General features: G+C 36.4%; 2 protein-coding genes across 2 annotated transcripts in view; both read left to right on the forward strand.

Annotated features, from left to right (window-relative positions):
- zmp:0000001200 (dedicator of cytokinesis protein 9) overlaps positions 1-5,719 on the forward strand; it is a 55,089-nt gene extending 49,370 nt beyond the window's left edge. The window contains exons 48-53 of the mRNA XM_032530329.1: positions 1,005-1,151; positions 1,249-1,459; positions 2,088-2,278; positions 2,388-2,488; positions 2,579-2,717; positions 4,587-5,719. Coding sequence (XP_032386220.1) covers positions 1,005-1,151; positions 1,249-1,459; positions 2,088-2,278; positions 2,388-2,488; positions 2,579-2,717; positions 4,587-4,712 — 915 coding nt within the window. The 3' untranslated portion in view covers positions 4,713-5,719. The remainder of the gene's footprint in view (positions 1-1,004; positions 1,152-1,248; positions 1,460-2,087; positions 2,279-2,387; positions 2,489-2,578; positions 2,718-4,586) is intronic.
- A 179-nt stretch (positions 5,720-5,898) lies between these two features.
- On the forward strand, positions 5,899-15,369 carry slc15a1a (solute carrier family 15 member 1a). The gene is made up of 23 exons (XM_032530138.1): positions 5,899-6,062; positions 6,279-6,319; positions 6,819-6,906; positions 8,195-8,336; positions 9,353-9,472; positions 9,585-9,684; positions 9,818-9,908; positions 10,047-10,130; positions 10,233-10,315; positions 10,433-10,519; positions 10,640-10,729; positions 10,810-10,854; positions 10,937-10,969; positions 11,042-11,130; positions 11,603-11,684; positions 11,778-11,897; positions 12,076-12,216; positions 12,305-12,351; positions 12,495-12,602; positions 12,708-12,819; positions 13,219-13,356; positions 13,515-13,622; positions 13,757-15,369. Exons 1-23 carry the CDS (start codon positions 6,056-6,058, stop codon positions 13,997-13,999), a joined length of 2,199 nt encoding a protein of 732 aa, XP_032386029.1. The 5' UTR covers positions 5,899-6,055; the 3' UTR covers positions 14,000-15,369.
- Positions 15,370-16,452: the final 1,083 nt, after the last annotated feature.

Below are 16,452 nucleotides of genomic sequence, written 5' to 3' on the forward strand. Positions count from 1 at the left end.
AGTTGGCAGTAGACCTTGCTAGACTTTCTTAGCAGTTGTGTGTTGTTGGTGCTGTTTTAATCCATTGCATTTCTCAGTCATAGTTTGCTGTTTTAAGTTTACAGTAACAATCAGTCGCCACTGTTGCATGGCTTTCACTTCTACACTCATTCCAGTGGTTCTGCTATTGTGTTACAGATCTAAGATTTTAGTATTGACCCTTATTTCTGTTATATCTTGTGAAATAATTTGTTGGGTGTGGTTACCTCTGCCTGTGTGCTTTGATAAGGATCCATGTCTCTCTTAACATGGTGGTCTAATTGTTGATGCAGTTTTTAGGTCGTTATCATGGAATAACAATGATTTTATTTTCTGCTGTTTACACCCCTGCAGCAGTACCACTTTACTGACTCAGAGGCTGAGGTAAACAATATGAAAGGCAATATTGCAGTTGGACTGCAGTGATGTGTTCAACTGTGTTGTGCTTCTTCGCTAATGCACACTTTGTCCACAATTTCACGTGCATTGTTTATCTTTTAGCCTTTTTACTCCGCCTCTACCCCAGCCTTTAGTGTCGTCCTAATCTTAGTAGGAAACCATTGAGGGCTAATAGAAAGCTGTATCTCTCACTGGGTAAATGCATGGCTTTAACCATCTGTTCATGGGACTTTTGACCATTTATATTTAAAACAACGGACTAATGTAAGTGCTCCCACTGACGGTGTGAAATCTGTGCCCCTACCTGTGTCCTATGGTCTGCCTCACAGTACTGAACTGACACTAGTTGATGTCTTGCAGTGCAGTATTTTTTTCTGTCTCTGTGCTTGGACCTTCGATTAAGGGTTGTAAATGTGTCTTCCAAATCTCCTAACTCAGTCCTGAGATTATTTTACACATTCCATTTTAACAAACAACTCCCACTCACAGCCCACACACACACATGGTTTAATGTGGCACTGTTTGCTTCTTTATATCTTATTAGATAAAGACACTATTCATTCTGACCATATTTTATCTGTTTTCAGGGCTTCTTTGAAGATGAAGATGGTAAGGAGTACATCTACAAAGAACCCAAATTCACCCCACTGTCGGAGGTATCTCAGAGGCTTCTAAAGCTGTACTCTGACAAGTTCGGACAGGAGAATGTGAAGATGATCCAAGACTCTGGCAGGGTAAAACTGTGTTGACATTTGACTTGTGATGTGAATTAATCCATAAGATGTATAAAACATGGTACTGATTTGTTGTAATGCAATGTACTCAATGCAGATTAACCCCAAAGACCTGGATTCTAAGTTTGCGTACATCCAAGTGACACATGTGACCCCTTACCTGGAGGAGAAAGAGCTGGTGGACAGGAAGACAGACTTCGAGAAGAGCCACAACATCCGTCGTTTTGTGTTTGAGATGCCTTTCACCATATCAGGCAAAAAGCAAGGCGGGGTGGAGGAGCAGTGCAAACGCAGGACTATACTAACCAGTAAGTAACCCTATAAACTGTAGGGTAGGGGCACATAAGCTCTTAAAGGGGTACTCTATAGGTATAGTATTCCAATTCCATAGCCACAGAAGACATTATGCAACCGTTATCACAGACTAAATAGTTCTTCTTTAAAATAGTATTATGTAATGAAACGTAGCAGCTGTAAATAAATAAGATGGTGTCTTCCGCATCAAATTAACTTAAATAATAATTTTTGCTTTCCTCAAAAACTATACACCACCTCCTTCCATTGTGTGCATATTAACACATTTGAGCAAAAAACTGACTTCAAAAACACGCTATGTGGAAGACTTCCACATGGGTATCAGTCGTGGAGGTATTACATGACTCACCTGAATGGTCCTGTACGTGAATGTAAGATCTTGATTACGTTCTGAATGTGTCAGCTGTTTGTCAAGGACATTTCCTAATCATAGTTATATTGTTTTATTGTGCAAAAGTCCAACAACCTTACATTCTTATCATTATTATCTGAGAGCTTTTAAATTATGCACAGTACAGATCCTGGGCTGGAAAACTCAGAAAAGCACATAAATGAAGAAAAGACATATGATCTGAGAGGCAAGCTGTTCACCCCACTCCTCATTGTGTTTCCGTCCCCCAGCCACGCATTGTTTCCCTTATGTAAAGAAACGTATCGCAGTGATGTATCAGCACCACACTGATCTGAGCCCCATCGAGGTGGCCATCGATGAGATGAGTAAGAAGGTGGCTGAGATCAAACAGCTGTGCTCCTCCAGTGAAGTGGACATGATCCGTCTGCAGCTCAAACTACAGGGCAGCATCAGCGTCCAGGTGCCTGCTTTGACTTTTGTCAACATACACTCACACATTTTCACACACACATTGGATGTATCTGATAAAATTATCATGAAAAAAACATACGTCCTACGTCCTCCCTCAGGTAAACGCAGGACCACTTGCATATGCACGAGCTTTTCTGGACGATGCATGTGCCAAGAAGTATCCTGATAACAAGGTCAAACAGCTGAAAGAGGTCTTCAGGTGAGATAAGATACTAACAGTTTACAATGTGTGTGCAACTACTTTGTGTAATTTCCTATGACACATCTTAACTTTGTGTTTTTTGAGCAGGCATTTTGTTGAGGCATGTGGCCACGGCTTAAGTATTAATGAGCGTCTGATCAAAGAGGACCAACAGGAGTATCATGATGAGATGAAAGCCAACTATAGAGACCTAGCTAGGGAGCTGTCCATCATCATGCATGAGCAAGTGAGTACAATATCAGTGTAATTACATTCTGCATTACAATTGTTAGAAATGTAATCTTCTAAGACGGGTTACGGTGTGTGTGAGTGCCATTCATGAAATATGTTTTATAACATAACTGATAACACTCTTTTTGATAACACCATTCTCTGTTTTTCCCTTGTGCTGACATGAGCAGATTGGATGGTAATGAAAAAAAGCACCTGTATGCAATAAAGTTGATAATTGTGGATCCAGCCAGACAAAAGGCATCATATATTACCCAAAGTTTTGATTGCTGTAGGATGTTGCATTGTCAAACCATTAGACATTCTGATGTTACACAGATTTCACATGACAAAAAAATAGAAAGCTGCTAAAGCTAAGGGCCTTGTCTTGACCTTTAAACACATGGAATAGATTGGCAAAGTTATCTGATCAGAACACAGACGGGCCTTATCTTTAGATGCCTGTAATAAATAAAACATAAAATATTCTCACACATGGAACACATGTCCACTGTCCATCAGAATGGCTAAATCTCCTGATCAGGCCTGCATCTAACAATTACTTTCATTACTAGTTAATCCAACGATTAGACTCTTGATTAATTGTTAACTGTTTGGTCAATCAGAAAATAGTGAATAAACATCCGTCACAATTTCTGAAGGTGAAGTCTTTGAATGTCTTGTACGTCCAACAGTCCAAAAACAAAGATATTCAGTTAACTATAACATAAAAGCAGCAAACGCTCACGTTGAGAAGCTGCATTTTTCCATTAAAATTAATTAATCAAAATAGGTGTGCCAAATAAATTTATGTTGATTGACTAATTGACTAATCATCTAATAGTTTCAGCTCTACCCCTGATAATTCAAAACTTAAAACCCACCTTTTCTCACTCTACTATGGATGCAGCGGCTGGCTAGATCAGCAATCACTTATTATACCTACATGTTAATTTCTGCATGTGTGTCCAGCATGTATGTATGCATGTACACACACCACACACACACCACACACACACACACACACACACCACCCTCACTACCGGTCAAACGTTCGGGGTCACATAGAAATTTCCATTGCACTCCATTATAGACAAAATACCATCTGAGATCAGATGCATTGTTTTTTTAACCAGGGAAGACGTTTTCAGATTACATTATGTGCTTACAAATTGCATTTTCTCACTTAGTTTTCTGAACTGATATCAGATTATTGAACAGAATATGCCTTTGGAACATTGGATGAATGGTTGATGATAATGGGCAATGTAGATATTGGATGAAAGACCACCCACCCACTCAGATCAGCTGGTATTCTGTCTGATGAAGTGGAATGGAAACGTGTAAGTGACCTCAAACTTTTGACCGGTAGTGTATGTACATTTATGTATGTACATACATTTGTGTGTGTATGAAGAGCATCTGCATATGCATGTACATGCATCTGAATTATGTATTTACATTTGTTTTTGTATATGCACACACACAAAAATATCTTATACTTAATGATTTACTCTTGGTTTTTCTGTTGATGATATGAAGATTGGTTGGTTTGCTTATTTGTTTTCTGTATCAATCTTTTTTTAAGGGGTTTTGAGGCTCCACTTTAAAGGAACAGTCTGGCATTTGCAGAAAATATGATTATTTGCTTTCTTGCTGAGCGTTAGAAATGAAGATTGATACCACTATCATGTCTGTGTGGTTAATATACAGCCACAGCTGGTTAGCTTAGCTTAGCACAAAGACTAAAAATGGGGAAAGCCATACTAGCTATTACTATCCTTTTTAAATAAAGCTTTCACTTGGTAGTAATTAAGGTACTAAGTTATCTATCTAAGATGGTATTGTGAATGATTGTGAATATATCATACTGCCTCCCTTCCAGATCAGTCCTGTGGAAGATGGTATGAAGAGCGTTCTTCCAGACTCGCTTCACATCTTTAACGCCATCAGCGGCACGCCAACCAGTGCCACCATCCACGGCATCCCCAGCTCTTCCTCTGTGGTATGATGCTTGCCTGGGTTAGCCTTGAACCCTGTGCCCTCTATACTCGCCAACCAGGCATGCCGGTGAAGCAACATTGTCTCTTTTGAACCTGAACCTTCTTTTATTTAGTCAGTTTAACAGGAAACTGACACAAACACAGACAACTCTGACTCCCTCTCACCTTTATCAGTGAACAATGACCAAGGCACTGGACCTATTTAATGTATACACGCGGCATGGCAACTTATGTTGGATGTCTGTAACAATAAACTGAGGGGGAGCCTGATACCTGCATCATGCAGGAGAGATGACAGATTTTGCAACCTGCTTCATGGCCACACATAATGTGTCACTTGTTTTTACCTGAAAATACTGGGCAGTGTTTTCAATAGAGACATTCCTGTTGGGATCTTTGATATGCATGTCATTATACTACACCCACCACCCTCCCAACAGCCCATTTTTTGTTTATTTTGATGATATTTTTAATATTTCACACTGTGTTTTTGTATGTACAGTATTCCACTTTTATAAGCCACTGTTGATGTCTTGATGAACAGTATATGCTGCATATGTTGACGCTCATCTACCTGTACATGAAGTTATATTTCTACTAAAAGGGCCTCCTATGACTCATGTTAGCATTCAACCTTAAATCACTTCAATGTCTTAGAATGGGAGTGTTTTTAAATATTTAAAGCCATTACATACAAATATTGTGTTCCAAATTGTTAATTAATGTATATAAAAAAGGAGTGTGTGCAATATTTGCAAAGTATCTGTGTGGGGCTCATACACTGTAAAGATGATGTTCACCTTCTTGCCAAAGTGATGAGGTGTGGAATCAGACACTACGCCTACTGTGGAAGTTATTTGAATCTTATACCATTTCAGTGTCCATTGAATTGTTCCAGAAATTGTTTTATATTTAGGCAGCAAAGTTTTTTTATTTAACATAAAGTTACTGTTCTGCTGTAAAAAGAGATGTTCCTTAATGCTTTTCTTTTAAATAAAACACTAATTTCTCTGCACTTGTACTCATGGATCCTAATTTTATTTCCACATGTATTAAAGTTTATTCTTGCAGTTGTTTTTGCATTTGGTTGAGTTGTGGAGTTCTCTGTAATTAATACCTTTTATGAGTTGTTAGGGTTGGAACATAGCTGACTCCCTATCTCCTATATCTCATCCCACCCATCATAAAAGCAACGCGGTCAGCAGTGTGAGCGACAGATCACTGTGTTAACATGTAGCAGTATTTCAAAACACTCTCACAGTGAAGGATTAGTTATCAATTGCTCCCTGCAGGAATCTCAAAGGAATATCAAACCACAGTAGACAGCAGGCAGCAGCTTCATTCAGCCATCATGACCGGTGAGTTTTACTCTTTTTAGGGAACAAGTCAGAACATACAAGTAAATCTTATTGCACTTATTGTCTTAACTTCTTCCTTATTGTTTCTTAATTCAACACAAAACGTTGGAGAAAGATTTTTTTTTTTTTTAATGGAGGCAGTCTGTAGGCTGCTACATTTCAGTTTTTTTTATGAATTGTAGCATGCTATTTAAAGTAGTTTAATCTTGTGCACAGATGATGAGGACCCAAAGAAGGAGAAGAAAAGCAAAGGGACGGTAATGTAATTCATTAATTTCAGTTATTGGATGTTGATGCAGTTTTTGATTTAAGTTTGGTGAGTCTAAATGATCATCCATAGGAACAAAGCAACCATCCTAATGTGCCAATTACTGTATTACTGCTACAGGTTACAAATTACCGAGCAATATTTAAGTAACAATTTTAGGAAATTGTATTTTACATGAGTATTTCCAGTTCATGTTACGTAATACCTTAAGACCATACATTTCAGATGGAAATGTTGTACTTTTTACTCCACTACATTTATTTCACATTTAGGTTATAGTAATTTTTTAAAAGCGGTCAAAATTCCACCTCAACCAACTACAGCATTAAAATACTGCTTACGCTGCTAACAATGATCATCCAATAATATAATCAAACACTGACAGGGACCATTATGAGCACTTTCAATTTTGATATACAAAGTCAATTTTGTTGCCAATACCACTGACCACTGCTGAACACCATGCTGCTGTTTCTTTGATCCATCAGAGCAAAGTGGTTTGTGGTTACCCCCTGAGCATCTTCTTCATAATTGTGAATGAGTTCTGCGAGAGGTTCTCCTACTATGGCATGCGAGGTGAGAATACTGCATTCTAAAACATTGACCACGTGATTGTAACCACAACAGCTAGTACTTATTTGAACCTAAACCATGATGTTTTCCTAAACCTAACCTTAAGGATGGTGTTGGAAAAAACAGGACTTGTTTGATATTCCAGTGGTGGAAAGTAACTAATTACATTAAATTTTCGGCTGCTTTATCCTTCTTCTCCTCAACATTTCAGAGGCAAATATTACTACTTACTCAACTGTTGATTTGATTTAATATGTAATTGAACAACTGTTAAATAAATGATGACATTACTACTATATATCTTTACATACAGTCTTATATAAATTAAAATAAAATACTTTATAAACACAGTATATACAATGATATATATGAAATGTATAAATAATTTTTAATTATATCTACATTAACCAGCTGCAGTTTTAACCCTTGTGTTGTCTTCTTGTCAAAATTGAAAATCAACAATTTTGTCAACGCTTTTTAACAATGTTTTTAACTTTTTCTTTAATTTTTGTCCTTTTTTCCCAACACTTTTGATGCTTTTTTCAATGTTTGTCACTTTTTTTTTTTTTTTTTACATTTTCAACACTACGTATCACCAACTTATTAACTTTAGTTTTACAGTTATTTTTGGAATTTATGGTCAATAAACCTCATTCATAAGAAATACCGGTAATACCTAATGTTTGAGTTAGAAAATCTGAAATTAGGAATTATTTTAACTAAAATTAAAGGAAAGTATGTTGATAGATAATCACAGACTGGAATATATCAACTTTTACTCAATACTATTTCAAAACCACTTACATTTTTTTCAAATACTATAAAATTGAATAAGAAAATTACCCATCAAAATCACCCCAAAGAGCGTTGTGTGGAATCAGTCATGTTATTTGGGGTAATTATAATTGGGTAGTGAAGAAAAATATTGATGTAGGAAAACGAGTCAATTTGACCCGAAGACAACATGAGGGTTAAAGTGATATACGCAATAATGCATCAATAATCCTAACTCAATATAATATAATATACATTATTCTAAATTTGGCTATTCTAAAAAACAAGTACTTCATATATTTTGATGCTGTTGACATGGTAAAGCTACTTTTACTCAAGTAAAATATATATTTATATATATTAGATATTTGCATACAAAACATGAACAAAGTTTGGTCATGTTTTGCATGAAATGTTTGGTCACCAAACATTTTAGAGCGGATACTGTGCAGTCTTAGATTGATGATGACATACTGTAAAATAAGAGGCAACGGACATTTTCCCTGCCTGTTCACAGCTGTCCTGGTGCTGTACTTCAAGTACTTCTTTCGCTGGGACGATGACATGGCCACCTCCACCTACCACATCTTTGTGGCTCTCTGCTACCTGACCCCTATTCTCGGGGCCATTGTGGCTGACTCCTGGCTGGGAAAGTTTAAGTGTGTTTAATTATTTTACCATTAAACATATGCAAGTAGTTAGATGATTTGTCAGTGATTGAAAAGTAAAAGTAATCTTATTAAAATAAAATAACTGGAGTATTTGTGTATACTTGAGTATATCCATTTCTATACTTTATACTTCTACGCCACAACATTTCAGAAAGAAAATGCACGTTTTACTTTAAAACATGTATTAGACAGTTAAAGTTGCTCTTTACTTTTCAGATTAAAGGTGCTGTAGGTATGATTGCTGATTGATTGACACCCAGTTAGACACTCCCCCTGGCCCTGATTGGTGCATCTGAACAGTGAAAGGTGGATTTTTTGCAAATTGCACTACAGGCTGTAGGTGGTGCCAGAGGAGCCAGTTTTTTTTTTATTACCTGCTTTATGTAGTTCTACTAGTTCTATATAGGGTCAGTTTCAGCAAATATGACATAAAGTTAGTTTTAGAAGTCTTACCTACTGCACCTTTAATGTTTTACATTATGACATGATAAAATGCCATTCAATGCTAAAAGTTAAAGATTAAATCAGTGTTTCTCTACCTTCTTTCTTGTGATCTCTTACAAAAAGTAGTGTTTACTTGGGCTCCCTTGTCATTTTTCAGATTTCAATAAGTTGTCAGTATTTCTTTACCACCATAGTTGTTTTATCATCTGAACAAAATAAAGAGGTCAAATTATCCAATATTTCACACTAAAGGCAAAGAATATAGAAAATCAAAAATAATAAAACATCCTTAGGGTGGTAACAACTGGATTCAACTAAATAACTGTAGACAAAGTAGTTAAAACTAGTATAATGAATACTTTTCATCTACTTTAAGTGTTTATGTGTTTTTTGCTGATGAGACTTCTGTACTTTAATGTAAGTAGTATTTTGAATGCAGAACATTTACTTGTAACAGTGTATTGTTACAGTCTCATATTTTTACTGAAGTATTTAAGTGAAGTATATGTGTATCTGTATCTTATTTCACTCTTTGCTATCTCTTTCCCTTCACTTTACAGGACTATCATCTACTTGTCCATTGTCTATGCAATAGGCCAGGTTGCGTTGGCAGTCAGTGCAATCCACGACATCACTGACAATGACAGAAATGGGATACCAGACAACATGACCTTCCATATGTGGGTTTCTATTCTACAACACAAATAAAAGAGTTCAGGATGTACACTTTTGGCAGGCAGTTTTCATCATACAGTGCTCTCTGCTCATGTACATATTCCTCTTTACATTTAGCGTGTTGTCCATGGTGGGACTCTTCCTCATCGCTCTGGGCACAGGCGGCATCAAACCTTGTGTTGCTGCCTTTGGTGGAGACCAATTCGGTGACCATCAGGTTAGAACATTGCCTCATTTCTGCTCCTATAGGTGGAGTCTGGTAATAATCAGAAATTGGTTGTATATTGTATTCAGCATTGTAAAACATGCATGCAATGCATAATGGGTCACTAATTCATTTCTCTGGGCAGGAAAGGCAAAGGAGAACTTTTTTCTCTGTATTCTACCTGTGCATTAATGGTGGGAGTCTCCTTTCAACCATTATCACTCCAATCCTGAGAGGTAAATATGAGCAAGACATCGAAAATGTTTATGACAAACCATAAACTATAAACATGACTGCCTGTGATAACAACTAACAATACCAGTCCTTGAGAATGAGTAAGAATTTAGATTAATGTTGGTAATTTTAATCTGCAGCTCAAGAGTGTGGCATCTACAGTCAGCAGAAGTGTTATTCTCTGGCCTTCGGTGTCCCTGCAGCTCTAATGGTGGTTGCGCTTGGTACGTCTACATAATTTCTGATTCTATACATAAAGTAAAAATGTAAAGATTTGGTACATATATTGTGGACTGATATTGTTGGGCCTGTGATGTCCCCAACAGTGGTGTTTATTATCGGAAGTGGTATGTACTACAAAGCTGAACCACAAGGAAACATCATGCTGGATGTGTGTAAATGCATTGGGGTGAGTCTAGTTCACACCATCTGCATCAACACATTCCGCAATGTGTAACAACAGTTGTTCTAGGTGTTTCTAAAAACATGTTATCCTTTACTTTTTTCTTCTTTTTCTGTGAATCAGTTTGCCATTAAAAACCGCTACAAACACAGAAGCAAGCAATTCCCAAAGAGGCAGCACTGGATGGACTGGTCAGAAGAAAAATATGATGTAAGTGTCTATTCAGTTAAATTTTCTTTAAAACATTAAATAAAAAATATCTTAAGTTTCTAACAAGCTGTTTCATTAGTGGAATGACAGCAATTCTTGTTCTGTCTGTTGGTGCTGTAGAAACTCCTCATTGCTCAAATCAAAATGGTGCTGAAGGTCCTCTTTTTATACATCCCACTCCCAATGTTCTGGACCCTGTTTGACCAAAAGGTATCGTAATGTTACTAATACTTTTAAAATGCAACATCCCTTGTTGGCAGGGCATACTAAACTCTTTATCTCTATTAAAGGGTTCTAGATGGACCCTGCAAGCCACAAATATGGATGGAAACTTTGTAAGTTTGGTAATAAAACCAACCATTAATATATTAACTAAAGCAATGTGTTCATTTTTTGATAATGTCTTTGTGTCTGCAGGGGCTCCTTGTTATACAGCCTGATCAGATGCAGGTAAGTTACAATCATTTTTATCATGGACTGATTATTTGAGAAAAGTCTCACTGTGCTATTTGTTTTTGAAAGACTGTCAACCCCATCCTGATCCTGACTCTGGTGCCTATCATGGAGAGCTTAATCTACCCCCTGATCAAAAAATGTGGCCTGAACTTTACGTAAGTACTGCTGGTACTAAGTGAAACAGCTTTGGGGCATATATTTAAATCAAGCAGCTGTTTGTTAAATAGGTAATTGGATTATTAAATAACATTTACGTTGAGCGATGCTGAAATTTGTCACATTTAAAGTTAAATTTTTTAGAGTTTTTTTTTTGTTTTCTAGTCTGGAACAAATCTATTTCAGAATAGCCTAATTTCTTCTTCCCCATTTTTTTTTCATGTTTGAGGTCAACATTTTGGAAAAATTCACTTATTCGATTTCTTGACAAATGTTAGATGAGAACACTGACAACAATCTAATGATCTAATGTTTGAGAGTTCTGAATCAGATACATAATAACCATGATGATAATAAAAAACATACTGTCATAAAAACAACTTATTCCTGTATAAAAATGTAGACATTTGTTGCTGTGATTCTCTCAAATGTTGTAAAAATCAGTAACAGGCTTGAATGTTAATTCAACAGACCTCTGAGAAGAATGACAGTGGGGATGATTATGGCAGCCATAGCTTTTGTCTGTGCTGCTTTGGTTCAGCTTGAAATTGATGTAAGTAGAAAACGGTTATTGTGTTCATTTCCTAACTTCAAAATGCACATCTGTTCAGGGATTAATTTATTTTCAAACTCACTTAATCTTCAGAAAACATTACCCACCTTCCCATCAGCCTCCCAGAGTCAGTTGAAATTACTAAACATGGGCAGCAATCCAGTCACAGTGAAGCTTCCTGACAACGATCCTCTGGTGCTTCCTGCAGCTCAGGTATGTCTCATACAATAACACAAAACCTTTACAACATTTGGATCTAGTTTGCAATGCTATGAAAATCAATTGAATGCAAGTCAAAATACCACTGTGTTCAACATGTCCAACATGTTCATATATTCGTACCCCAGTGATTTCACAGTTTTATCAATTTTAAACTGCAATTTCTTTGCAGGCCAGTGATCAATTATTTACATTTGAAGCAGAAATGGTCAGCATTTCAATAGACAACATGACGAGAACTATTCCCTTGTCCAAAGGACAACGACAAACACTTCTGATTCGCTCAAATATCAATGACGGTAACTGGTTGTTGGTGAGTCTGAAGCCCAATAATGAAAATAAAGACAAGCAAGAGGCCTTAAAAGTTCAATTAATCAACATGTGTTGTCTTATTTCCTCAGACTGATGATTTAATCTCCAAGCCACAAGAAGGCAACAATGCAATTCGGTAAATTGAATGTGCTGAACATGCACAAGTTGAAGGAGCTGATGGAATTACATTTCACTGCAATTGTACTGCAGTTGCAGCCCAAATCTTTATTTGAAGAATACATTGTTTTTTAAAATATATTTTCTGGCTCAATATTTCAGATTTGTAAATGGAATGAATACAACAGTGAATGTGTCAACTCCAGCAGCTGACTTTGGACTAATCGAGTCATTAAATTATTCCAACTACTCCCAGATAAAAAATGGAAAGTAAGGATTTTTGTCATATTGACAAATCAATAGTTTTCATACTATATTCATTATTTCATGCAAACAATTATAGTTATTACACTGATTGTCTTTTCTAATGATCAGGGCCATCTTCACTTTACGGAGTGGTTCACAGTCCTGTGAATACAGCAGGGAGTTTGGATTTGGAAGTTCATATACCTTTCTTATCCCCAGCACTTTAGTCTTTGGAAGCAATGTAAGTTTCACAAATATTTTTTAGGATGGTGATATTTGATTTTTTTCTTAATATAAACAAATCCTCCAAAATACCATCAATTAATTGATCCTAGGAACAATTGTCTGTGTAAGATATATCTTATTCCTTTGCCATAGAGTTCCATTGTTGTTGAGCCACATCTTTGCACTGGGTGACAAGTTTCACTTGTTCCTTTACTACAATGAACATGGACACTATAGTTTATTTTGAGTCCTACCTACTCACTGTTCTTGTGCCATCAATATTCATCTATTTATTTTTTTGTGTGATTGATAATACAACATTTCCTTTGTATGCTGTGGCAACATCTGTCCAGCTGCTTTGTTTCAGTCACAGAAATACTGCCCTAAACTGATCTATTTGGATTATTTGTTTTAGTGTCAGGAGTCTATAACTGCAGCAGAAGACATCAAGCCTAACTCAGTTCACATGGCTCTCCAGATCCCACAGTACTTCTGCATCACTGCTGGTGAAGTGATGTTTTCTGTCACTGGTCTGGAGTTCTCCTACTCACAGGTAAATGTGGTACTTCCTATTTCAGTGCTGTACCATGAAAGAAGACATGGTAGGACACAGAACAGGAGAATATTTGGTTTGACTTTGAACTATAAAATAATTATGTCTTCTTTGTGTCTGGCTTCATTAACCTTTTGTCCTCCTTTTGTGTCTTCAAGGCACCTAGTAACATGAAATCAGTGCTCCAAGCAGGCTGGTTGTTTACCAATGCTATTGGCAACTTCATTGTACTAATTGTGGCTGAGCTTGCAAAGATTCCCAAACAGGTAAAAAAAACAAAAACGAGAATTAATCTCAAAACTAAACCTGAGAGACTAAAAGTGACAAAATATTTGGAGGGGTTGATGATGCATTAATACCACATTTGTCTCTCTGTCTCTCTCCTCCTCCTCTTTCAAAGTGGGCAGAGTATGTCCTATTTGCCTCTCTCTTGTTTGCAGTGTGTATCATCTTCTCCATTATGGCATATTTCTACACTTACACCAACCCTGCAGAAATTGAGGCCCAGTTCAAGAAGAAGTTTAATGAAGAGGATGAGGATGATAAAAGCCAGCTACAGAAGAAAGAGGTTGAGATGGTCTGGAAAGACTCAAGTGAACGTCATAAAGATGAAGATGATACAGCCAAACAGACTAAAATGTAAACAATCTAAAAAGCAGGTTAGATATTCATAATGCAATTACGTACATTTTTAACATTGACAGGAGGTAGAATATACATTAATTCTGCCTGTGTGTGTGTGTGTCTGTGTGTGTGTGTGTGTGTGTGTGTGTTTTAAATGTTTTATATTTCAACAACCAAATGCCTATTGTGAGGGACAAAGTTCTCTAGCATTATAATTAGTACAATGAATTCATTCAGCTAAAGTATTACAACAACAACAAAAGTAACAGATTAACCATTTAAATAGCATTGAATGTAATTGTTCTTTTATACTTATGTGTAAGTTATGTTGAAGTAAGCAATACAAAAACATCCAGTTTGTGTTTTTCCACTCACAAGTCTTGTCTTAAGATCTTTTGCCATAAATCCCCTGAGCACGTAAGTCTTGTTCATAGCACTTTCCCAACCTGATATGAAATATTTGGCTTTTACACTTACAGCCATATAAGACTGATTGGGCTCAGTTTTTTTTTCTTCAATAAATATGTTTAGCTAGTACTGACGTCCTATTATTTGACATAAAGGAGTGCATTCCAGCCTGTCAGACCATTATGGGAGATATGTGCCCTGAGCTCCCAAACTGGCTAAAAAGTTACGGTTGTCATTTGAGTGTGAAAGTTTAATAAAAAAAAGTGTAGTCAGACAAAATAATCTAGTAATCTTAACATTTTTTTGGATCATTCAAACTGCATGTTTTAGTCTTTGGATGGGGTGTGCACAATTCACTGCATTATTGCTTCTTATACTATAGGGACAGAGTTTGTGTTCACTATTTGATCCCAGGATTTTATCATTGGTGTCTTTGTAATGCTGCACCAAAAATATAAAACAATAATTACCACAAACCAACATGTCAATTTTGACATGTCATAGCAGGAAAAGCACATTGTTCATGGTTACTCAAACCATGACCAATGGTTATGTTATATTATTGTTCCAGTCAGCAATTATTAATTTGATTGTTTGTGTCTTTCCTGCTGCAACATGTTAGTTGACCATGAAAAATCAATGTATCTGAGATGACAAGATCTGGTTCTGTGATACGAACTTAACTAATTCAATATCAACTGGCACCAAGGTCATGTGAGCACATTTTTAGGAACAGTAAAATATAAAGGTGTTAAAAGATAGGTTCATAATTTTAAAGTTTGTCTCAAAAAATATGCATTAAAAAATTTATTTGAAAACTTGTATGTAGTTTGTATTTTTTTCACCTGCCCTACCTGTGCTGAAGCCTATTTGTTTCAGCAGAATGTGAGAATCTGAGACCCCAGCACAGCTGCTTGCTTTGCCCAGTTGTATATTTTAACCTTGTTACCTGTACAATAAACCACATATGTGTGAAAATGGCACATTGTTTTCTCTGGCATTATTGATAACAGTCAAATTCTAACAACAACAATAACATGTTTAAAGATTAAAAGAGGAAGGGAAATTCAGTTAGGACAGAAAAAAATCAAAGAAGCAAGAACCGTTTTACATCCAATAAAAACAAAATAATACCTAGGCGGAGGAATAAATACATTAAGTAAGGGAAACATTAATAATTAAGTTACAGTCAATATTTATTATACATTATTTGGGTCGTTGTTGCTTTAGTATTTTTTCAGCTTGACAGTACACTTTTAATAGAGATTTAATATCAGCCTATGCACCTAATATTTTTGATGACAGTTTCTATGGTACGCTCACTAATCAAATGCTGGAGTAAACAGTGCTCTTTTGTTGTTGGTGCAGACTTCAATGCTGTGTGGGACTCAAATATTGATTGATCAAACGCAAAAGTCACTGGGGTTCAAGCTCAAGCCACGAATGCTTTGAAGTTATGGGCCAGCAGCTTGGGGTTTATAGATATATGGCATACAGTTAATCCCACCTCAGGTAGACATAAATCTTTTTCCAGAATAGACTTTCTTTTTGCATCCTCACAATTATTTCATTCAATTTATAAATCAGTGTTACTTCCAATGGCATTGTCGGACCATAAAGGGGTCCTCTGTGTCACCAACCTAGACCGGCTGTCTCAATGTGTTGCTAGATGGCGCTTTAATACTTCCTTATTAAAAAATGAATCCTACATTACTCAATCGTAGCAGAATTACAGATTCCAGAACCCTAGGGTATTGTGGGACGCAATAAAAGGGTTTATTAGGAGCAACACCATACTATTCTGCTCTAATACGTGCAAAGCTACATCACTGAAACCGCAAAACCTTGAAGCTTAATTCACCAGATTTGACTCACTCTTACAAACTAATTTTACTGACCAGACAGCTTTAGAATGATCATTAGTCAAGAAGGAAATAAACAAAATTCTAAAACACTTACTATTAGGGTGCTACACCTAGTCATCTACTCCCTATGAGATTAGGATCCAGTGATTATATTGCAGATATTCCCGCTATTAAGTCTTCAGATGGTAATATTAGAACT

Source organism: Etheostoma spectabile, chromosome 11 (assembly GCF_008692095.1).
Source record: "Etheostoma spectabile isolate EspeVRDwgs_2016 chromosome 11, UIUC_Espe_1.0, whole genome shotgun sequence".
Classification (NCBI taxonomy): Eukaryota; Metazoa; Chordata; class Actinopteri; order Perciformes; family Percidae; genus Etheostoma; species Etheostoma spectabile.

Coding starts and splice junctions, on each gene's coding strand:
- slc15a1a (XM_032530138.1), top strand. Junction 10,855..10,936: donor CAAATATGGATGGAAACTTT/GTAAGTTTGGTA, acceptor TTGTGTCTGCAG/GGGCTCCTTGTTATACAGCC. Junction 11,685..11,777: donor TGGTTCAGCTTGAAATTGAT/GTAAGTAGAAAA, acceptor CTTAATCTTCAG/AAAACATTACCCACCTTCCC.